At 34.9% G+C, this 25,504-nt stretch overlaps 1 protein-coding gene across 10 annotated transcripts in view; it reads left to right on the plus strand.

Moving 5' to 3' along the window:
- CABCOCO1 (ciliary associated calcium binding coiled-coil 1) overlaps positions 1 to 25,504 on the plus strand; it is a 442,260-nt gene that overhangs the window by 342,480 nt on the left and 74,276 nt on the right. For all 10 annotated transcript variants that reach the window (XM_074339483.1, XM_074339487.1, XM_074339484.1 and 7 more), the window contains one exon: positions 1,363 to 1,435. In XM_074339483.1, the coding sequence (XP_074195584.1) occupies positions 1,363 to 1,435 (73 nt within the window). The remainder of the gene's footprint in view (positions 1 to 1,362; positions 1,436 to 25,504) is intronic.

Consider the following 25,504-nt stretch of genomic DNA (forward strand, 5'->3'; position numbering starts at 1 on the left):
TACTCAAAATCAGTTATTGCCAGTATAATCTTTTTAACCTTAAAGCTTTTTCTAAGTAAGCAATGTAAGGAAGGGAGAATTTGAATTTATTTTGCTTCATTGAATCATCAAACTTCACTAATCTTGATGTATTTTCTAGCCAACAAATCAAAGTAATGTCAAAAGCTAAGTTAGTTTTCTGAATGTTGATGACTAATTTGAATACATAAGGTGTGTTTTTTTTTCCAAAAAAACCCCACCATGACTGAGTCTGCACACCCATCACTTTTTAATGGATTGTGTTAGTAGTGAGATCAACTGCTAATATAACTCAGAGAGACCCAGCTGCCTGAGGATTTCTTCATTGATTTCAAATGAATTGAAACTTTGATCCATTACAGCATTCAGGAGAAGCCATTATTATACATGCTCTGTAGCTACATTTTGCAAATGTTAATTTCTCAGTTATATTAAAATCAATTTTCTTAAATAGCAAAAGGCACCAGAGTGAAAGAGAAACCACTAAGACAATTTTTTGTTCTTGGGCATTTTGCTGTATTATGAGTCTATTAATTTTCCCAACCAGCGGGAAGAGAATTAGAAAAATTCAAATATTATCACAAACAGGATATTAGAAGTCAACCCTTCAGTGAAATTTTAACTCTTAATAATACATTGCTGAGGTCTTTAAACTTCCTGGAAATATTTTAAGGAACAAATATTTGGCTCTTTATAATTTTTGTCTGCTGACCACCTAGTCTTTAGGGTAGGAATTGAAGAAATTACCTTTCTTAAATTAATTCCTCGCTTTGATGTTCGATCAAACCTTCTACAAGAAAATAAGACATCTTCTAAATGGATTTTAGTTCATGTTGCATTATTTTTCAGGTGTTATCAGAGATTAATTTAATCTTGAAACAGTTTGATAACGTGAGAAGTAATTGATATGGGAGTAGATTGTAGAATTCAGGGCCATTCATGCCAGAGAAAAGTGACTCCATTTTGGAAATAGGAAAATAGGAAAAATAATGTGAAGTTTGGTGTTATTTAGGGGCAATGCATTTTTTAGTTATAAACCAGGAGAAGTCAGGGTGTAATCTAATTGATCCCTTATCCCAAAGCTATCTACTCATCGCAGATTAATTTACTGATATTATTTTAGGTACTGAGGTGTACTGTCAATGTCTCAAAATGTAAACCTTCAATTTGTTAGCATTTCTGAACAATTTATTTTAGAATAAAGGAGGTGGTTACCTCCGGAATAGTGTTTAATGTCTTTAGCTTGGTAAATATGAACAACTTTCCTTTAATAAATGCTCTTATATATTTACTTTTTTTCCTGAACTAAATTAATCAGAGTCACACGTTTATTTTATATTTCAGCTTATTTCAACACTACAAGCTATATGAGTTTCTGTTCTTCTCTACCAGGGAAGAAATTGTGATAGGAACTGAGGTAAGTAATTTATCTGGATGGAACCAATTAAGCTGAATCACTTAATGCATGCTGATCAGCATCTGGATCTTTAACTGCTTAGAGCAAATTCTTGTCAAGATTATTCAAGTGTTAATATAACCAAGTAGTAGTTTACAAAAAGAATAATTACATAAAGTGAGCTTTGGATTAAGAAAATAAGCTGTCTTTTGGCATTAAAAGCAGTGTTAATCACGTATACTTTGTGTATTTATGGGCTGATTATTTGACAAAGCTCAATTGGGTAGGGTATGTATGTCTTTATACAAATAAAATCAGGAAAAGAGAGATAAATTAATTCAGTTAAATCCCTTCTAATTTCACATTTATTTTCAGTCAACTCGTTGTTTAAGGCCTAATTCAAAACCCACTTCCTCAATGGAGCAAACCTTCCTTAATTGCATTGCATCTCAGAGGAAGTGTTTAGACAAACTCTTTAATTGCATTCTATTATTTTATTCCAACTGACCTTTTTCTGCTGAATATTGGCTACTCTTACCACACCAATAGCATGTAAATATGCACTGTTACATGGTTTTCTGTTTCCTGTGGATTGATATAGTTAACACAACCCAAATGTAATTTCCTTGAAGGCGGGGATCATGTGCCGTTTCCTTGTATATCACTATACTGTCCTACAGTATAATGTAGGACATAGTAGTCCCTCAATTAACACTACGTAAGTGATTCAGTGACGGTGCATAGAATAGCAATTCTATGATTAGTGGTCTACCTGGAGATACTGTTGAACAGTTTTACATATAATCATGTATTGGTAATTACAGAAATGAATCCTGCATAAGAGAACATGTTAAGGAGGCTAAAGATGTCATAAAAAGTGCTTTTTAGGTTCTCAACTACTTTAGGAGGCTACATTGCCTAGAAGTATAAGGGCTAGGAGTCGCCTTGTTCAGAAATAAACAGTGAATAAGGGGATCATTACATTATCTTTATAATTTTCCTGATATTAAGAACCAGACAGGATGTGCCAACTATTCTGTCTTCCAGAAGATTGTTATTCTGGTGTTTATAAATTTCTTACTTCATAAACATTTCAGTCACCATTATTCCATTTGGGTACTTGTTCTAATGCCGGCCTTTTAAAAATGAGCTGAAGGAAAACAAGGAACCCTTTTGCTTTTGCTTTTCCTTAAAATTTCTTCTTTGTAATCTCCTCATACTGTAGCTTAAATTAACTGTCACTCGACAAAGTTTCATTGAAAACATTTCCATTTCAGTATTACATCATAGAGTGTGACAGTGTTGCAATAATTATCAGTTTGGAATACATTCCTGTCTCATCTATTCAGCAAAACTTTGGGGAAATGATAATGTCCTCAACAGTAGCATAAGCAGATATTTAGAATTATCGAGAAAAAAGATTGTCATAAAGAACTCTTTCCCCTTTGTTAATTGCACAATCATGCCTTTTTTCTCTGTTGTAAGGATATATTTAGATGACATTTATGCTTATGGAAAGATAAAATGGAGAAAGTAGACAGGGATTGGCTCCTTTATTTTTCATTGCCTTTTGTATTTTCCCCAAGCTGACTAAAGCTATAAAAAAATCTTTAGGGAAAGGATATTGAGTCTTCAAGAATTAGACCACTGATGGAATTTTAAAGGATCAACCAAAGCACTTATTGTAGTACAATATTTTATAGCATTTTAGAAGTGTTTGATAACCCTTGGTGCAAAAATCTGTTTTTTTAATTAACACCCTTTCATGGAGGACGCAGGAGCCTGCCTCACTAATGTGGTCATTCATGCTGACCTCAGTTCTCTAGTACCAAACAAGGGCCACATGACAACTGTATAGTTGTTCCAAATTTAACTCTCAGGCACGCATTCAAGTTAAATAACACTGCCGAAATTTAGTTTCTTTCTTAATTGTGGATAGAAGATTAGAACAAAGCACATAAATCCCCTCCAAGGATAATTGCTAAATATTAATTTTAATTATTAGCAGAGACATAAATAAATCATACTCATACTTTTCTTGGGATTTTAAAGAAAATTGATTTTTTTTCAATAATTGTTTCTAGCTATTTCTACTCACCTTTTTAAAAGAAATTTCATGTTATCCTTAGATCATAGAAGGCACATTTCCGTAGATCATTATATTTGACCTGAGCATTTTTTATAATCTAGAAATATTTTAATAGACATAATTTTATAAGCAACATGTCTTATAGTTTATTTAGTAGTTTACAGATCATATATGTTGTAAAACAGAGTCACAGCCAGGATGAGCTAGGAAAATAATAAAAAGGAGCAGAAAATAGAGGCAGAAATGCCTGGAGATGCAGTCATCTGACTGGGTGAAGTATAAGAGTGTCACTCACTTTATTTAAAGAGCTGAGGACTCCCTTTTAGTTCCCCAACCCAGGAGTTCTCCAAGGCTGTGGTTCTCACAATGCAATTAGCCCACAGACCCTCTGACATAAGAATTGTAAGGGAACTGGATCTCCTTGGAGGATATGCTATTTTCCTTGGCTTAGGCCCCCACCTAGAAAGCAGGAAACTGCTATGACTTTTGCTTTTGTTACCTAAAAACTACAAGGAACATTTAATAACTGACATAAGAACACCATTGGATATTACCAATAATGATCAAAAACTCATAGCAGATACCCAGAGTCATAGTTCTAGCCAGGTATCTACTGCTGGACAACTGAAATAAGACAATGCCATTATAAAATTGTTTATTCATTTGTTCAACATATGTATCCAGTTCCTCTTATGCTCTAGGCCTTGTACTAAGGCCCAGGGATACACAGTGACAAGCAACAATTCTTGTCCTCAAGGAGTTTACTGGCTAATGAGAGGAGAGACATAAATAAGTAATTATTATGTAGGACCAAAAATGTTATGGTACTATGGGAGCCAATAGAAGACAATGAGGAACAGCTAGCCTATAGATTTAAGGCTCATGGGGGCTTCCAGGAACAAGTGAAATCTAACAGGAAACACAAAGTTTGTGAATGAGTTAGCCATACAGTGTATTATAATTTAGGGGGTGCAAGTGAAAGAAATTCCACTCAAAATAGCCAGTAAACACAAGGGGTAAGCTAAACTAAAGTCAGCTGGATCTAAGAAGTCAAACAATTTTATTAAGTGTGTATGTACATGTGAGTGTGTAGATCATGAGTGCATATTTTTCAGTCTCTCATCTCTTCTAGTCCTTTTTCACTTCTCAGATTCTCTCCGTTTTGACCTCATTTGCTTCTGCTGCACACAGGCTTCCTCCAACTGGTAGGAGACATGACACAGGCAGCTCCAGTTTAGCAACTCCAGAAAGAGGAGACATTCTTCCTGATTATGTGAATATGATTGGCTGTACTCATGTCATGTGTCCACTCTTGATTAATCACTGTGACCCGAGAAGTGTGGTAATGTTATTGGAAGACCCAAGCAGGTCATTTTGATTGGTAGCAGGATGAATAGGTCCCCAAAAGAAGCAGAAAGGACTTTTGCAGAACGAAGAGTCATTTTTACCAAAAGAGTGAAGTAAACACAGATGCACAACTCTTCTTCCATCCAAAATCCCGTAGCAAACCAAAACTTGCACAGTCCATAATGATACAGATAAGGAATTTTATGGCATCTAAAGTTATAGATTATTGATTAGATGAAACCACAGCCTCACATGTATAAGATGTTACAAAGTTAATGAAGGTTCCTTAGGCATCCTCAATTGATACAGAAATGGGAGAAAGCTTTAGAGGGGAAAAATTAAAGCAAGTAGGAGACTGCTTTCAGAGCAGCCACGCTCTTTAGCCCTCTCACCCTCATCTGCTTGTACGGAGCACTGAGACGCCACAGCATTTGCTCCAATGCTAAGGAAACTCGTGTGGACATTGCTGTCCAAGAGGAGGACAGTTCTGAGCTGGCTACTGACATTCAAGAGAGACAAAAAACATACCCTCACTATCGGCTCCTGGCACACCTAACTACCCTCATTCTCTGCCCCTGTCCTACAGTCTCTAGAGGCAAGCTACGGCAAACAAACGAACATTCCCCAGACAAGAGAACCGGCATCATCTAATGTAAAGATAAGCCGGCAGCCCCCAAATCACCAAGCAGTTGAGAAAAATAAAATCATAAAGAGGCATGAAACTTTACAAACAGATGAAATAACAGCTAAGGAACAGTTGACAGAGCAAATGGTTAGAAGACTCATTAATATTCTCAGAAAAGTTTGCAAGTTTATTATTGAAAAATGAACTAGTAGAGATCTTAGAAATTTAAAATAAGATTTGAAAACTTTTAATGAAATATCCGGTACAATTTTACGTTATAGATTTGAAAATATAGAAAAAGTGATATTCAGGGAGCTTAAATTATCAGTATTTACTTGAGAGGACATAGAAAATCTTAATAGAATGATAACCATATAAGATCCTGAACAATCCACACATAGAAATGGCATCGGACCTAGAAGGTTTTACAGGGCAGTTTTACCAAAATTTCCAAGAGTAGATAATTCCCCTTTATGTGAATTATGATAAAGGACATAAGGAGATGGAGAGCTTTCAATTCTTTTGAAGTTAATATAATCCTGAGAAAGCTTTTAACTTAGTCTTTGAATTGATAATGACTGTAACCAAAAAAATGGAAAAGAATAATGCAAAGTTATGGGCAATCTCAGTTATGAAAATAGATGCAACAACATTAAATAAAATATTAGGAAGTAAAATATAGCAGAGGATTGGATGTTGAAATAGGGATTATTCCAGATATGAAAGAATGGTTTAACACTGGGATATCTATTAATGTAATTCATTACACTGTCAGATTAAGGGAAGAAAAAACACATGATCATCTCAATAGATATAATAAAGCATTTAATAAAATTAAATACCAATTTCTGATTTTAAAAAGACTCTAGTTAATCAGTAATATAGACTTACCGTCTTAAGTCATAGAATATACCAACCCAAGAAACTCCTAAAAATATTTTAATGAAAGCCTTAAAATACCCACAAGAAAGAAGACAAGGCTGATTATTATCACCCAACATTGCTTTTTAGTTTCTTGCCAATGTAATAAAACAAAAAAGAAGTCAAAACTAGAAGAAAAAGAATGGTACTGAAAAATACCACACAAAGCTGCCATTGTTTGCAGATGGTTTAATATGAAATCAACATGAAGAAAATAATATTTTTCTGTATTTTAGTAATAACCCATTAGATCACATTGATAATAATGAAAACCACAGTGTAGTCACAATCAAAATATTATAATTGTAGCACTTTACCAGGTAATTCTTTTAAAAAATTATTTCATTGTGGAATATTTTAATCATACACAAAATAGAAGAAATGGTATTAACCCTCTACTACCTAGCTTCAACAGTTACGAACTTATGGCCATAATTGTTACGTGTTTTAATACGTGACTCTACAATAGAGTGAATTTAAAGTAACTCTTTAATGTCATCAAATGTGCAGCCAATGTTCAAAAGCCCCTGATTTTATGTTTGTGTGTTTTGGTTTATTTGTTTTTGCTTGAAGTAGCATCCATATAAGACAACTACATTGCAATTAGATTCTTAAGTCATTTTTAATTTATATAGGTCCACTATTTGGTATTTTTCTTTCCTTGCAATGTATTTGTTGAAGAATACACATCTTCTATCCTCTAGAGTTTCCCACAGCTTGGTTTGCTAATTTCATTCCTGTGCTATCCCTAACATGTTCCTCCATCTTCCATATTTCTAGTAAATGGGTAGTTAATGTTAGAATACTGACCCGATTTCAATTCAAATGTTTAGCAAGACAATATGTAGGTGGTTTTGTGCAATTTTATTAGGAGGCAAATAATGTCTGGTTTCTCTCTCTCTCTCTCTCTCTCTCTTTCTCGTGTGCACACTTTGTGATGTTAGCAACCACAGATCATCACTGCCTAGATCTGTTATTTTATTAAGGGTTAAAAAGTGATGATACTATTCTATTTCATTATTCTTTTTTCATGTATGAGCGGGATACTCCTGTGAATAGAAACATCTACTCTTCAATTTTTTTATTAAACTGAGATACATTTCATATAGAAAAGACAGGATAAGTGCTTGAACCTTTTTCTTTCTTTAATCATTGTCAAAATACAAAGTTGGAATTTTGGTATCCTCCAACAGTGACTGTGGTAGACTGAATCACCCCCTGCCAGACACCTGCATCCTATTCCTGGAACCTGTGAATATGTAACCTTATAGGGCAAAAGGTATGCAGATGTGACCAAATTAAAAATATTCAAGATGGGGAGATTATCCTAGATTATCCAAGTGGCCTCAATGTAATCATAGGTTCCTTATAAGAGAAAAAGAGAGGAAGGAGCACCAGACAGAGACAGGGAGAGAAATTCAAAAATGCTACACTGCTTGCCTTAAAGATGCAGGAGGAGGCCAGGAGCCAAGAAATTTTGGTGGCCGCTAGGAGATGGGTATGGCAGATATGGCCTCTAGGAGATGGATATGGCAAGGAAACTGATTCTCCTCTAGAGCTTCTAAAATGAATGAGCCCCGTCAGCATGTTGAGGACTTCTGGCTTCCAGAACAAGCTGGTGTTGTTTTAAGCCACTAAGTTGGTGGTAACTTGTTATATAGCAGGAATAAGAAACTAATACAGATTTTGACTAATGGAACACATTTGTTTTGTTTTGATCTATTTTGATTATTATTGCTATTAGTGCTCAAGGTGTCTCATCTTTGGCCAGTGATCCCATTGGTCTACCAATCCCTGTGTGAATACCATACTGTTTTAATTACCATAGCTTTGTAGTTTGTCTTGTTTTCTGATGTGCAATGTCTTCCTATTGTTGTTCTTCTTCTGCTGTATTGGTTTATTATACAGATTATATATAATAGTTCATTTTTCTTCCATGTGAAATTTAGAATGAAACTCATACATATGTGTGTTTCTGGTATATGGCATATACAAGAATTTAGAAAAGTAGCATTTAAAATCAGGATAACTGGACACATGTTTAATGAAAAAAAAGTTAGATTTCTTCCTCACACCAAACTTCAAAGTGAGCATAAGAGATCTGTTTATCATAATGGCAGGCATACCCCATAATGGCAAAATATAATTTGTCCTCAAACTTCCTTTGGAAACAACTAGGAAAGCTGGACAAAAAAAAAAAATTTTAAGGCTTAAATATTTGAAAGTACTGGCACTAGCAAAGCTAAAAAAAATTTGGGGCCCCAAAATGTGAGCCTGATACTTGGAAATGGTTTCTACCTCTAGCCATCTACGAGTTTATAGAAGGTGGCTGAGAGTCTGAGAAGCTGAGAAGTGGAGCTTTGGTAGACACATGGAGCTAGGAGAACAAAAAATGGTGGGGGAGGGAAAAAGTAAATTCCACACGTTGCAAGGACCATGCTTGAAGAAATCAGTCCCTCACTATCGGCTCCTGGCACACCTAACTACCCTCTGAAGCTGACTGAATTTCAGCTTCAAATTATCTCAGTCTCTGGTGGATTGAAGATTATTGGTATGTAGTGTTATTCATCTCCTCTCTAAAGTAAAACAAACTCAGATTATATCAACAGTTTTTGGTAACCAATACCTGTCACTCCCTAAAAGTCGTGAGACGTACAGAAAACGGAAACAGACTTGCACGTGTTTCAGATGATGGTGTAATTAGTCATGTACTATAAAATAATTACGCTTAAGAAATAAATATTCTGGGAATATGGAAGATATGAATTTCAGCAGAGAATTAGAAACTATTAAAAATACTAAATGGAAATTCTGGAATGAGAAAATGCAATAATTGAAATTAAGAACTAGTGTAGGCACTATTAACCATTTTTTTAGAAATAACTTAGAGAAAACGTTTACAAATCAATATATAAAAATCAACACTATTTGATTCACAAATAGTTCCTACAAATAAAATAAGCACACGACAAACAAGAAAACAGAAATATGGGCAAAGAGCATAAACAGACAATATACATTATTGTTAACAGATAAAAATGTTAAATCTTACTAGTTATCAAAAAACATCAAAAGAGAAAAAAGTACTTTTCAACTATAACATTTGGCTAATAGTAAAAAGGTTGATTAATACCCAATATTAATGGGGCTGTAAGAAAATACAACTCCTGTTGAGAGGTTTGTGAGAGGTTAAATTTGTAAAGCCACTTCGGATAGCAGATTAGCAAAATCAAATGTGAATATACTTTGCCCCCGAAATTCTAATTATAAGAATCTTGCCTGTGGACGTACTGATAATATATAAAGCTATTTATACATAAATATTCATCAAAGCGTCGTTTATAACAGCTAATAATTAGGGAAGGTCAGTCAAAAGGGAAATGGTTTAATGAAGTTTAATCACACCGTAGAAAAACTCTCCAATCTTTAAAAGGAATGCAGTCGGTCCCGATTATGGTTATGTTAAGATCTCAAACATATTTTTAATGATAAAAGTATAGAAAAAGTACAATATGACTAGTGTTTCCATTTATTTTTAAATGCAGATAAACATGAAAACATATAGACAAGTATATGTATTTAAGTGATAATGAAGGGACTAGTAGGATTTATACTAACCATTAACATGGCGTACCTTTGGGCAATGAAGTAGAAGTAGGACTTGGATAGGATGTGAAGGGGGACATTTTATTCTATATATTTCAGATTTATGTTAATCTTTTGTAATGTGAATGTCTCCATGTATTATTCGTACAGTAATAAAATTGCTCCCTGGTTCATTCCCAGAAGTGTTAAAGCACATTTTGTAAATTAAGTGCTGGCATATAAACATGCTTCTGGACTAATATATTGACAGAGAGATATCATCTGGGTGTTTACAAAATGAAAGACCAAATAGAAAAAAATAGGTGAACTCTCAAGCCATGAAATTAAATACTTTACAACTGTGTTGCTGCCATATTTTAATTTTAAGTATAAACTAGGTTTAGCTGAAAAGTCATTTATAGAGCAAAAATCTGGTGTTGTGCTATAACATCCCAAATTTTCCCAAGAAAATAAAATTGATGTCATGAATTATGTATACATAACACATTATAAAAATATTTATTCAGTTTAATTTCACCAATGTGACAACACATCACATTTTGGATCATTTGTGCTTTCAAAGGTTATGTTATATATAAGTATTTAAACATGCACGCACACACATATACACATATTTGTGTTTGAATGTAAAAAACCTCGTAAGATTAAATCTGCTTTAATAGTTTCCTTAATTTGCAAAATGTAATAGATAGATGTAGTTTTCTTTCTGTCGAAACCAGCATACTTAAAAACACGTTTCATAATTTATAACATAGACATTTTCACACAAACCCTGTTTGCACAATTCCAGGGGGCACCGTTCACACTGTGGTCTGTGTGATTAATGGAGTTGTCCATGGCACAACCTGTGCAGCCGTTGGTGGAGGCCTTATTTTCACAAGTGGTACTGTAGCAGAATTGGATTATTATAAATGTGATAAACTTAGATATTTAAAGAGAATGATAAATATACCTAAGTAGTTACCTTGCCTAGAGTCATATTTTGACAGCCTTTCATACCCAAAATAATATAACACCACTTAAAATCAGCAAGTATAGAAAATTCAGACCTCTCTAAAACCAGTGAATATCAATTGTATATAATTTCATGTTCTAAGCACTTATTCCTAAAGCAAAAACAGAATAAATACTTTCTTCTTCCTTATTTCAAAACCAACACAGATTATGGGTGTTAATGACACACTACTTAAAAATTGTTAGATTTTGGGAGGAAAAATAACCAAATAGAAACATAAGTTTTGTTTTCTTTCTTTAAACTATAAAGGTATGGTATCCTGAGTAAACAAAATATGAGTATTATGTAAACACTCACCCTTTTATGGGGAAAAAAAGCAAAAACAACATTACATGTCTGATCATATTTTGGAGAGGAGGAAAGCAACTGAAATGTAGCAATAAAGATATCTTTTTTCTCCTCAGTTTACCCTTGAGATGTACCTATCAAAATAATCTAAACTTATCCAGATGATGTTTTTAATCTTGAAAAAGACTTTTTTTTTTCTTTTTCTTGTTGGATGATTGTATTAGCAGACTGCTGGAAGGGAAAATCATACAGGACATAATTTGTAGTTTGACCTACTCACATTGGGTGTTGCTAAAGAAAATGAATCAGAAATTGTTGTGGTAAAATAACTCTATCTGCTCTACCTGACATGTGTGACTAACTGACTTTAGAATCTATCATTTACAAAAAATGGTTGACACTTGGGTATACAATTTATCAAACTTCACCCTAGTCCTTTTCCCCAAAGCACAGAAAAATAATCATCCCTCCCTAAATATAAATCTTTTAAGGGAAATTCAAGGAATCTGTCTCCAGTAAAATAATTGATAAATGGAAGAAGCATAATTTAAAGATGGTTTCCATCACAGATCATATGGCACCTAAACTCTTGAACCTGTCACTCAAGTCTTTCCATCCCTTGTCTCACTAGCATTAATCTCAGTTCCTCTGTGTCCAGTTCTCTGATTGAGTTATGTTGGTCTTTTCATAATTACAGGTTTTCTACTTATTTCTGCCTTGAAATAAGCTGTTCCTACTACCTGAAGTGCTCTACAGCCTTTTTCTGCCAACCCAAACCTATTATTCCCTCAGACTTCAGTTTGAGGAACACTTCTCTTAAATAACCAAAGAAATAAAGACAGAAAAAAGGGAAGGAGAGAGAGAGGAGGGAAGGAAGGGAGGGAGGAGAAGGGGAAGGAGGAAAAGAGGGAAAAGTACTTTCTCTAACATTACTTTTTACTTATTTCCTTAGTATTAAATACTTTCTAATTATAGGGCTACATTTCTTGGAACTAATTGTATAGGTCTGTGATATCCAGATAATTGAAATTATGATTTTCATGTTTTTTTTAGTATAGGAGCTACAGTTGATCCTTGAACAGCATGGGTTTGAACTGTGTGGATCTACATAGGTGGATTTTTTTTTCAATAAATATACAGTCAGCTCTGTATCTCTGGGTTTTGCATCCAAGGATTCAATCACTCACTGATCAAAAAGAGTATTTTCCATCCTTGGTTGGGAATCTGGATGCAGAAGGCCAATTGTATACATTGTTCTGTGCCATTTTATATAAGGGACATGAGCATCTTTGGATTTTGGTATTCCTGGTGGCCCTGGAACCAATCTCCCACCTGTACAAGGGTCAAACTGTATATACATTCACCTAGTGTTCAATAATTGTTTACTAAATTAATTAATTTAAAAGGAGGAAAATTTTATTTTATTGACTAATTCCAAAACATTATATTTGGAGAATATTGTTTTGTTGTGTGTACCAAAAAATCCAAAGCAACCTTTTAAAATATCAATTATTAAACCCATTACCAGAAAATTAAAAGCTGAAATTAGAATAAAATATGCTTATATTAGTCATTTTTAATTATGGAGAACCTACTCTATATGGACTACCTTGAGAATGTTTAATGTAAAAGGGGAATGCCCGTTATAAATTGAGACTCTAAGATACCCGAAGCCACTAATATTTTTGACCACATCAAAATTTAAAACTTCTATTTTGGGGGAAGAGAACACCATAAACAAAAATCAAACAAACTAACAATAAAATTTACAGTTGAAATGACAGTAAGACATAATAGTCTTAACATTCTGTATAATGATTTCTTACAAAACAAAGAGAAAAAGGTGACCATGCTAATAGAAAAATTAACAAAGTATATTTAGAAGACAAAAATATATAAAAAGTCAATAAACTTTGGCCAAGTTTATCACCCTTTGTTGTACTCAAAGAAATGCAAACTAAATTAAAATCAGATTCCCAAAAAATTAAAATGATAACACAGTGTCTTGTGAAAGTGTGGTGAGCTGGCACTCTCATACACTGCAGATAGGAGTGTAAATTTGGTAAATTTTCCAGAGAGCAGTGTGGCATGATATAGCAAAAGTTAAAATGTGTTTACCTTTTGAGCCAACAATTATACATCTTTGAGTTTATCCCAAAGAGATAATCAGACAATGGACAGAACTATGGGTGCATATATTTGTTCAAAACAGAAGAAAAAACCCTTAAGCCTGAAGTATCTAAATGTCTATCATTAGAGGGAAGTTTTAAAAATTTGTGGTGCCTCATAATAATATAATTCTGTCATCATTAAGACTACTTATATACTGTTGCACTTATGATGGAGAGTTATTCACACTATGTTAATTAAGTGGGAAAGAAAACCAGACTACTAAGTGTGTCTATTGTGATTACACTATTGTGATTAGTTTATAATTTTACGTCTGTATCTATGTATATACGTATACACCAAGAATGGGTCCTAAAGGATATATATATCAAATTGTTAGAAGTAGTCATTTGATGTTGTTAGTGTATACCAGATAACCTTTGCTTTCTCTTTACATTTGCCCATACTTCCTGAAATTATTTTTTGCAATCAGCATATATTAAAAGTATGTAGCTGTTTTTAAGAGTAAAGACTTAAACTCAATGTTTTATTCCACTTCCTTTTATTTTCCTTATTCAGCATTATTGTTTTTCTTGCTTGTTTAACTTTAAAAGATTGCATAACATTATGAAAATGTCTGTTTTATTTGGAAGAGATGCATTTCATGTTTATGTGATTAGGCTGTGTTCTTTTTCTTAAAGCAAAAGGTTCTATTGCAAATGAAGATTTAATTGTTACTAGAAGATGAGCATTTTATTATTTATGAGTTATGTAAGTCACCAAAATGCCCAGGGTGATCACAATAAGACCTAAAAAAACAAGAACTCTAACTACAGGGGTTCACTCTATTATTTAATAAATTATCTGGCTAATAGATGGCAAGAAGTAAGGGGATGAATGGAGTCTAAGAAAAATCAATATGTCTTTATTCTGTGATTACTTACTCAGCAGAATCCGTTAATAATCCAAGCTTCTGGTTTAAAGCAAAAGTCCAGACATGTCTAAAATAGACTACATGAGCTTCAGCAACCCACATTTGAAAAGGGACATATTCAAATCAAAATGTGTTCGGAGGAAAATAATGTGGATGTTCTAGGACCAGAAGCCTCTGAAGAATTAAAAATTCAGAAAAGATTTAATATCTGTCTTCAAATACAAAGGTCTGGCAAAATTTAAAAAAAAAAAAAGATTTGTCTTGTCTGCATAACTGTCAGATGGCGGACCAAATACCAGTGCCAGCTTTTCTGGGGGAAGATTTTAACTAGTACATACAATCACTTTCTGAATAATGGGAGTATCCAGAAATGGAAGGGATAAGAAGGGGGAGGGCAGGGGCCCATGACTTCCTCACTTTATACTCCCAGCTCTTAGCACAGGACCTGGCAAACAGAAGGCACTTAATAGATTGTATGGAACGAACTGAGAGGTGATCAGTTATGTCTTCATTGACTATAGTCCAAATTTAACTATATGATTTTTGTTGAAAGACAGTTTGTAAAGTTGTTTAAGCATTGGATGGGAGATTGAGTCAGATCATCTCTAAATGCATAACCATCTATCCCAGATTTTTCTTGGTATTTTGTAGGACAATTCCAATTTAAACTACGTTGTCCTGTTCTTTCCCTAAGTATACTTCCAAATGTTCTTCTTGGTACTAAAGTCCAAAATTTATGATGAGCCTGTCTTACTCTGGGTAGCATAACTAATAGAATGACAAAATAGATTTCTATCTACAGGCTGGAAATCATGTTGGACTGCTACAGCTGGTGTGGCTAGAGAACTAAGTTGTTTATAACTAGAAAGTCATTTACTATAAATATATAGCTAGCTCTGCCTTGGTGAATGCAGACTTAAATGTTAATAAATTTATGTAATCAAATATAAGTCAGGCAAGGCTGTAGGTGCTATATTTTTATTGATTACTTTCTTTTAAAAAGAAGATTTTGGTCACAGTTCTATAATATTGCGCCATATACCAGTGGTTCCATAGTGTTCAAGTTTGATTACTAGGCCAGCCTTAAGGCTTCCTGAATGTTTGACAGATGGCTGAGAATATGCAAGTAAGTATGCATTGTGCAGAAAAGCATGCAAGTGAAGAGTCAATCAAGAGAGAATAAACATGCTTAGCAACAGGCCACCTTATTGGTATTCTAACTACAGAATCCAGCAACTTTCTATGCAAATTATGCAGCTGCATCAGCGCCATTGACACTATAGGAGTGAAGAGGGAAGCCACTCAAAGTTTTCTGTGGCAAACTACCAGTAGTTCTGTGCCTGATCAAGGAAATCATAAGTGCGTAAGGCTAGATGAGGTAGATTGTGGTTTTTTGTTTTGTTTTGTTTTCATTTTTCTAAGTTGATTATTCTGTTTGCTTAAAGCGCTAATGACCATCGGAAATGTGGCAAGTTTAACTGATGAATATGGAGTTTGATAGCTCCCAGAGCATGGCTTTGGACTAATAAGAATTTAGATGGGAGCAGCAACCTACTTTCCCTTATTTCAGGATTTGCATGCCTGCTGGTACACACAGGATCATATAAATATGCCGGTGCTTGTGGGGAGACGCACACACACACACACACACACACACACACACACACACACTCTTTTAAAAAATAGGAAGAACTGAAAATGTAGTCTATCCATTATTCAGAGAATGTTCTTCTGCCCTATATATTCAATATGTAGCAACTTAAAGAATTACGGGCTTTCAACTAAAGAGATCAAGTATTTTAGATGGGAAAAAAGGCACATGCAGTTAACAAATGAATACAGATATTTTTGCTCCATTTAAGCAGTGAAAAATCTGACTTGAATTATCTTTTCTCAATAAAATGCAAAGTGTATTATATAAATCACATATTAATATTTACAATCTGGAGCAACTCATGTTTCTTCTATGAAGCCATTCCTGCCTCCCATAGACCATGCTGAATTCTCCCTCCTATAAACCACTGTTGGGAGTTGACACTAAAGCATTATGCCTTGCAGTGTTGGTTTCATGTGTCATCTGACTGTAGCTGGGTTGTCTTGAGGCCCACCCCACCTCTTGAAACACACATACATACATACACTCAAGCTCAAAATTGATTCCTAGGAGCTGGAGGGAAATGGTGACTATACCTTAGCTTTCTTTAAAGGTCAGCCCAGACATTATACATAAGGCATCACAAAGATATCTATACATTCCCATGTCCCTCCATGTTTCCTCTATTGCCTTTTTAAAAAGATGTGCACAAATTTAATACTTCTTCTCTCAAGAGGTGGGGTTTCATTCCCTCCTCCTTGAATGCGGGCTGAACTTAAGTTACTGGCTTCTAGAGAATGGAATATGGTGGAAGTGATGGGATGTCTGTCACTTCCAAGATTAGGCTGTAAAAACTGTGGCTTCCAGCCTGTGGTTCCCTTGTGGCTTGCACACTCTTGTTACCTCTCTTGAATCACTTGCACTGGGGATGTCAGCTGCTGTGTTGTGATGCACTCACAACAGAGGAGCTTCTAGGGAGGTGCACTCCTCAGGGGCCTGAAGCCTGCCCGCAGCCACATGAGTGAGTTAGCAAGATCTTCCCCAGGGGGAACCTGGATGTCACTGCAGCTGGACCAGCAGTTGGACTGCAACCTGGTCCGAGAGCCTGAGCCAGAACCACCCAGCCCAGCTGCTCACAGGATCCTGCCATACAGAATGGCGTGATTCCAAATTCTGGTTGTTTTCAGCTGCCAAATTTGGGGAAATTTGTTACATAGCAACAGGTAACTAATACACTTCCCATTCACCACAATAGCTGGAATCTGTCTTTCACCCCACGTTTTAGTCGCCCTCCAAATGCTCACTGCTTCCTCTTCTTTCGTTTTCTCCTCCCCTGTGTCAGGCTCCTCCTGTACAACCCACTTTGGCCTGCTCTTCGCTCACAGAAGCCCCCTGGAATTCTAGTAAAAAATCAAGTTTTCCACATGAATGGCTCCTCTCCCAAACTAGATTGCCCATAATAGGTGCTTAATAAATATCTGTTCATAGTATAACCAAATTTTAATTTCTTTTGACTTGTGTAAATAAAAATCATTCATTTGAAAACCAATATTTTTTTTTTTACCAAGTCAGACTAGAATTATAAAGAGAAGTGATTAAGTGTTTGAAGCTAAGCCTTTTATAAACAAGGCTTATTACTGATAACTAGACAACTCAACCCGATGCCTGAGCCAGGCAGATATTGGACTCGATGCACTCTTTGGCTTCCAGAACAGGAATAGGTATGCATTTCAGTTCCAAATGGGCAAAGCTGCTATGCATTTAACGCTCAACAGTCTTTGCCCTCAGAAATACTTGCAGGTTTAAGACCACTACTGGCTTCTAAACATAGTTCTGGTTCTAGGTGTCACCTGTAGTTTTCAGGTTGGTGTCTGTTGCCACCTTTAATAATCAAGATATTTGTTCAACAAATGTGGTATGCCTACCATACTCTGGGAACTTACTGTTAGTTTGTTTCACAAATATTATTTTTACTACCTGTGTGTGACATTGTTTAGCAAAACAAACACAGTTACTCATAATGCTAAACAGTCTAGCGAGAGAAATGGACATTATTAATAAACCCACAGGCATATAATTACAAGCCAACTACTGTAAAGAAAAAATTCCGGTTACTGTAAAGAGGTGTATTAGAGAGCTTCCTCTGATCTGAGGATTAGTGAAGCACCGTAGGCTCCTCTGAGCTAGTTATCTTTGGATGAAGATCTAGGGATAATAGGAGTTAACTGGGCAAAAGTGTAGGGGGAAGGGAAGTTACATTAGTTCAGCATTTACTCTGTGCCAGGGACTGTCAAAGTACTTTAAGTATCAATGCATGTAATCTTCACAACAACCATAGGAGGTAGGCACCACTTAAACCACGTTTTAAAGACATGAAACCTGAGGACTAATGTCCACATGCTTCATTAACTACTGTCCCAAATTTCCTCTGCAAAGACTTTGATTTAATCCCTAGGGGCACCAACAAAAGCTTGAATGAAAGAGACTATTTAGACCCCTTTTAAGTTAAGCAGCATGTCATAATATTGATTTCAACAATTAAAACACAAAATAGGACATAGTTTAACTTTATTACCCTCCAAACATTCTCTCTTAAAAAATAAAGGATGATATAAATAATATTATAACAAAGTAATTTTGAATGATCACTTTTACAACCTCTTCAAATTCTTTGTTTTCTACCCAAGAACTCCATGATATCCTTTTTTATATAATAAATATTCATACTGCTAACCAAATATGTATGCTTCTGCTTACCTAGTTTATGAAAATGGACACCCTACTGTATATTACATTGCAGCCAAAATTGAGCAAAAAGAATGGAAAGTACTTTATTGTTCTTTGTTAAATAATGAATGTTGTGAAGTAATGTGATCATTAAATGCAAATGAGCGTAACTCTGATATAAATGTAAATTTTTCAAAACTTGAAATGTTTCTTAAGATAAACTCTTTGGCTGAAGTTCTGAATATTTAATTATTCCATTTTCACAAAATGGGTGCAGTCATCTATTCAACATAATTAGTTATCTAGGTAAAAACTATTATAATTGAATATAGGTGTTTCCTAAATGCATTTTAAATACCATTTAAAAAAATTCTACATTAATTATTTGGCCTGTTGTTTGGATGTCTTTTTTTATTATTATTTTTATTAGTTTCAGGTGTACAAAACAATGTAATAGTTAGATATTTATACCCCTCACAAAGTGCTAACCCCTCTGACATCGTATATAGCTGTTACAACTTCATTGACTCTATTCCCTATGCTCTACTCCACATCCCATAACTATATATGTGTGTGGATATATATATATATATATATATATATATATATATATATATAAATTATAGTTGGCATTCCATATTATTCAGCTTCAAGTGTACAGTTATAGTTGATGTACAATGTTATATTCATTTCAGGAGCACAACATAGTGATTAGATATTTATATACTTTATGCTGTACTTTATATTGGGCGTCTCTGTTTGCCCTTCAGATCCTCTTTTGCCCTTTTCTACCCTACCCTGTGCTCAGAAGGCCAAAGTTTATGGAAATCGTCAATAGGCTTCTTTACCTTCTGCCTTCTAGCTAGGCTAATTGGGAACATGGGTGGGAGAAGAGTGAGGCTGAGGTGTTTTCACTCCCAGCTCCCTTCCTATTGGGTCACTGCATTTTGGGTGTGTTCTCTACAGAAAGTTGGTTCCTGTCCTGTGTGTGCATCTCTTCTCTCTGTATTGTGGGAACTGCTCCCTCACCTTCCCATTAGGCCCAGGGCTGAGAACAGATAGGGTGTCAAACCTTCCTCATTACTTTCCCCTAAACTGGACTGCATCTTTGTAAATGGCCCCTTTATGAAGGCCTCCTCAATTACCTAGCTTCACTATGCTGTTTTCTCATAGAACCCTGACTGTATAGTAATTGATAACAGGAGTGACCTCAGGAAACTCACCCTCATAATGGGAATCTGAACTGGTTGTTCACATATGTGGGTGGTGTTCAGATAACTTATTGGGCCGGAGTGAGAGGAAGTGGGTATGCAACACTAAGGAACATGGTTGAGTAGACTTTAAGGGTGTCACACACAAAAGGATGCAACAAATGATGAGATAATAGAGACTGAGCAGGATGAATGTACTGAGGTGGGTGCACTCGCTCAGAGTTTAGGATTTGGAGTTATGGCTTGAGTACCCAGGAGTGGCTTTATTAGTCTGCTAGGCTGGATAACTGAAGGTTGAACTCAGTGGTGGCCTACAGTCAGGGAGGATGATGTGCCAGAAGCTCCCTGCCTTAATGTAGAGGAAGGATCCAGGTAGTTCAGAAAGATGAAATAATGTACAACCTATTTAGCCCCTTGCTAACCATTATCCCTGGGAGTGACCAGAAGACACACTCCCTTCATCACGGCATTCAGAAATGCACTGATGAGGGGACGCCACCAACACTGGTCAGTCAGTGGTAGCTGTTCTCTATAGGCTGACTTCTGAGCAGGGGAGTGGGATGCTGGGAACCGTGTTTGGGATATAGATTACATTTGCCATTCCTATGACATTTTTATACTTTCTTAACCACTAAATGCATTTTTAATAACATTAGTGAGAAAAGAGTGCTGAATGGAACTCTTTTAAAAAATCTCCGGTAAAATCTACACTAGTCACTGATGCTTTAATATACTCTGTGTAATTGATACAAAAGAGTACTGAGTCCCATTGCAAGTTTGGCACAAGGTGCAAACAGAAGCTGATACATGAGCTTGGTTCAAAGGTAACCTCCCCCCACCCCACCTCACCTTACTAGTCGGGTTATCATTGACAGTACTCTTAATCTCTCTAAAGCTCAATTTCTTCATCTACAAAATGAGGGGAATAATATCTGCCTCTCACAGTTGTGAGGATAAGCAAGATAGAGGTGAACGACTCAACTAACAAGCTAATTTAGTTTCCCTTATGGGCTCAGCATCTTGGTTATTCCTCTCTCGTAGCACTTTCAATCTGGTACCACATACTGCAGTGCAAACCCCTTGAGTTCAGGATCCATGTCTACTTATTTCATTTCTATCCGCAGTGCTCAACACATAAACAGACGCACACCAGATGCCAACTGTGTGAGTGATTGAACGAATGAGTAAATGTGTTATTTTGATAATGAAATGGAAGTGGTCAGTTTAGGATTTACCTTCTTTTCCATTCCTCTACCTGTGTCTAAATTCTGTCTCCTTTGCTGCCTTTATAATCGTGGACAAATTACTTAATCCTACTGAGCCGTGGGTTCCTCATCTTTAAAACTGAGATAATACCTCCTGTCCTCATAGAAGTGCTGTAAGAAATAAATTAGATAACAGTTAAAATAGGGAGCACTCCATAAATTTTGTTTCCCTTTCTCTTGTTCCCTTTGTATCTCAAGTGCCTGGCACGTTACAGACACTGAAATAATGTTGTCTGTGATGGATCACACATGAAGTTTTAATTTTGAAAGCTTATACTCCATTCATTCCTTAAAAAAAAAAAAAAAAAAAAAAAGACTCCTAAATATCAGATTACTGCCCATGAGATTGCAAAATCTTTTTTAGCCTTTTATGGTTAAAATGCTCTAAGAATTTGGAAGAAGCTTCCCTTCTGAAACTCACTACAATAAATCCAAAATGAATCGATGTGGAAAATATTTAACATTCAACAGTTAATTTTGAATAGAAGAGATAGTTAATTTTATCCTTTTCATTTCTGCAAATCATATGAAGAGACAGTTTGGATAGCTTACTCAAAAGAGGCTCCCCGAATCATTTCTAATGGGATACGTCAACTCAAGTGTTGCCCGAAGATTATTCTTAACAAATGCACATATTGTTTGACTTTACTAGGAATAAACAAAAAGCTTAAAATTAGATTATTGCTTAGACATAGACCCATTAAGTTAAAATAAGGCCAGACATTTGGAATTAAGTCAGTTTAAGATAGTAACCTTTGATTAAAACGGCTAAAATATTTGGATTGCTTTATTAGCTATGTGCCATAAGCATAAAAACTCAGTTAAATATTCACAGTAAATGCATAATTCCTTTACACAAATTCATTTTACATATTAAAAGGAATGCCAACAACCACTCAAAACAAAAGACATAAAGAGGAAAGATTTTTTTTTTTAAGTTATGTAAGTTGCTATTGGCCTGGCTTCCCTTCTTCCCTTCAAATAGAAAAATATATATATATAATTGAAAAAACTCAATGCTGTTTCTCTCATTTTTCTGAGGGTTCCAGTACTGCATCTCTATCTAAAATGTAACTAATTTAAACTGATTTAGAGAAAGAAGCTGTACTTAAAGCCTTATTTGAGTTGAGTGGCTTTTTAAAAAACACATTTTTCAGATTAAAGAAAATGTTTGTGGTAACATAAGCTCTACTTGCCATTTCAAAATTATAAAATGAATTAAAGGGTGCAGGACATGAATTAAAGCATGAGTGACTTCATAAAATAAGCATTTTACATAATTTGTAAGTTTAAATTTTTGTACCTCAAAATGAAGACAGAATGATTTAAGAACGTAATGCATTTATTTGCCAAAAACAAGAAGAAACTTACCTAATTACTATTTTAAATAAATTTCTTGGTGAGCTTTTTTAAGTATATAGTCAATGGAAACCTTTTGTTCTATGCCATAGACTTCCACTTCCTAATACAGCATTGTGGCTACAGGCTTGAAATGCTGAATTTGTGTGTGTGTGTGTGTGTGTGTGTAGACATAGACATAGGGAAAGAAACAGTGATAGAGGCTTCATTTTAAAAGCTTCTTTAAGGAGCTCTTAGAGTTAACTAGAGAAACCCTAAATTTCCGTTGAACACAGTTTGAATCCTAAAAGCAGTTGTGATGCTATTGATATTCCCTGAATATACAGTGAGCTCTAAAATATTCTCAGTTTTCAAAACAGTGGAAATATGTTCTTTGGGGGCATTAAACAATAAAGCATAAAATTTACAAATAATTTCATATCTTTCCAATGTGAAAAATACTTCATTCAAAAAAGAATCATTGTGGCACATCTGTTTGTAACTCTGAAGGAAGATCTTGTAACAGGCCATGCTCTAATCAAGAACAAACAGAAAAGTGGAAAAACATTTTTAAATCTATTTGAAGGCTTTGGGGGCCTTCCAAGGCAGTCAAGACTTAAGAGGCCATGAGCTCAGAGAGAAGTGAACCCAATATACCAATATATTTAAAGTGAGCCCGATATTTGTGTGCTGCTTTTCCCCTAGGGACATTTGTTTTAGGAAGTACAGGCAAGAAGTCCAGAAGCAGGCAGAGGGCTGCCACTAAGAAGCAGAGAAGCCAATCAAAATGTTGGCAATTTCATAAAACTAGGAAAACAAAAGTAGAATGTGGGCATGCCAAGGCTGCGTGGATTGAGAGAGAAAGATCACAGGAAGAGGGTGCATGTATAGAAGTCGGCCTGATACTCTGTGACAGCTACCTACTCCAGACATGGGCTGATTCTTAGACATCACTAAAATTTCTACAAATATTGGGAGGTTAATAAGAGAATATTATTGTCAAGAACTGTGAAGGACCTGATATTTTACATATGAGGTAAGACAATTAAGCTCGCAAACTGATCCTAGAAAAAGTGCTACATACCTCATTGCTGAATATCACTATGGTCACCTTCGAAGTACTCCCCTTGGGAAGCTATGCACTGACGACACCAGCATCTAGTCCACCCTTCAAAGCAATTTTGGAACTCTGTGGAATGGCCATCAGAGCTGTTGTGGTATTACCCTTGATGTCCTGAATGTCATGAAAATGTCTTCCTTTCAATATTTTCTTAATCTTCGGGTAAAGAAAGAAGTCACTGTGGGCCAGATCAGGTGAGTAGGGAGGGTATTCCAATACAATTATTTGTTCACTGACAAGAAACTCCCTCACAGACAGTGCTGTGTGAGCTGGTACATTGTTGTGATGCAAGAACCATGAATTGTTGGTGAAAAGTTCAGGTCGTCTAATTTTTTCATGCAGCCTTTTCAGCCCTTCCAAATAGTAAACTTGGTTAACTGTTTGTCCAGCTGGTACAAATTCATAATGAATAATTCCTCTACTATCAAAAAAGGTTAGCAACATCGTTGCAACATGTTTGCGAACTTAATTGTCCAACCTTGTACTATCATGGTTTTATGGATGCTGGCAAAAGACCCCAGACTTCTGAGCCAGAGATCGAGTTAGAGAAATAAAAATAATTTTTTTAAAAATGCCAAATTACACTCAAAGAAAGGATAAGGAAGGAAATTAAAAAGCTAAACGCAGGAACTAATGAAATAGAAAAATATATAATCAGTAGAGACAATTAACAAGCCTATGAGGTGATCTTTAGGAAGACTAATAAAATTGATACTATCCTAGGAAGACTATTTAAGAAAAAAAAAGAGAGATTGCACAAAATACAATGTCAGTAATAAATTGGGTCATCTCCAAAGATCACACAGACATTAAAAAGATAAGAAGACCATATAAGCAACATTATATCTAAATTTTTATACTAGATTAAAATGGTAAAATTTGTAAAGTTCTAATAATTCTATGTCAAAGAAATTGAATTTAGTTAAAATTTTTAAATTTAAAATACTTTCCACAAGGAAATTTCCAAGGACATATGTCTTCATATTTAAGAAAAAAATAGAATTTATATAAACTTTTTGAATTTAAAAAAAACATCAACATAACCTTAATACCTAAACTTGACAAGGACATTCCAAGAAAGGAAAAGTCTTGACGTATCTCCCTTGAGAACATACATGTAACAATTCTAAGCAAGATATTAACAAATCAAATTTAATGGTGTGTAAAAAGATAGAACACCATGAACAAGTTAAATTTATTGCAGGAATGCAAATTTTATTCAATATTTGAGAATCAATGCAATTTACCATAGTAGCATAAAGGAAGGCAATCATCTGACCTCGTTAGAAGCAGAACGATCATTTTATAAGTCCAACGCCCAGTCATTATAAAATCTGTTAGCAAATCTGGAATAGATGAATTAATGGTCATAATTATCATAATTAATGGTCAAATGTTGAAGCCTTTCCTCCTGAGAATGGGAATAAGGATGTCTGCTGTCACCACTTTTATTCAGTATACACTGGCAATCTTAGCCAGTGCAATATGGCAGGAAAAGCTTGGTAGTATAGATATGGGAAAGTAAGATTTAAAACTCTCTTTTTTCACATTCCACCTGATTGTATATTTAAAATACAACAGAATCTACAGAAAAAATACTCAAACATAAAACAGTTTTATAAATCATGGACAAATGACCAACGTACAAAAATAATTTCTTTTATATAATAGTAAGAAACAACTAGGAAATAAAACTTAATAAAATGGCAACATTTATAAAAGCAACAAAAAATGTGAGATACCTAACTGGAAATATGTAAAGCATATACTGGTGTCAAAAAAAATGTATATACATGACTTGTATTCATCTTTTGTTTTCGGTATATAATTATTAAAATGTGTTTATATTTTTTTGGCACCCTCTGTATACATAGAAGGCTACAAAACTTATTGAATGAAAG

The sequence above is a fragment of the Rhinolophus sinicus genome, linkage group LG07 (genome assembly GCF_036562045.2).
Source record: "Rhinolophus sinicus isolate RSC01 linkage group LG07, ASM3656204v1, whole genome shotgun sequence".
NCBI lineage: Eukaryota > Metazoa > Chordata > Mammalia > Chiroptera > Rhinolophidae > Rhinolophus > Rhinolophus sinicus.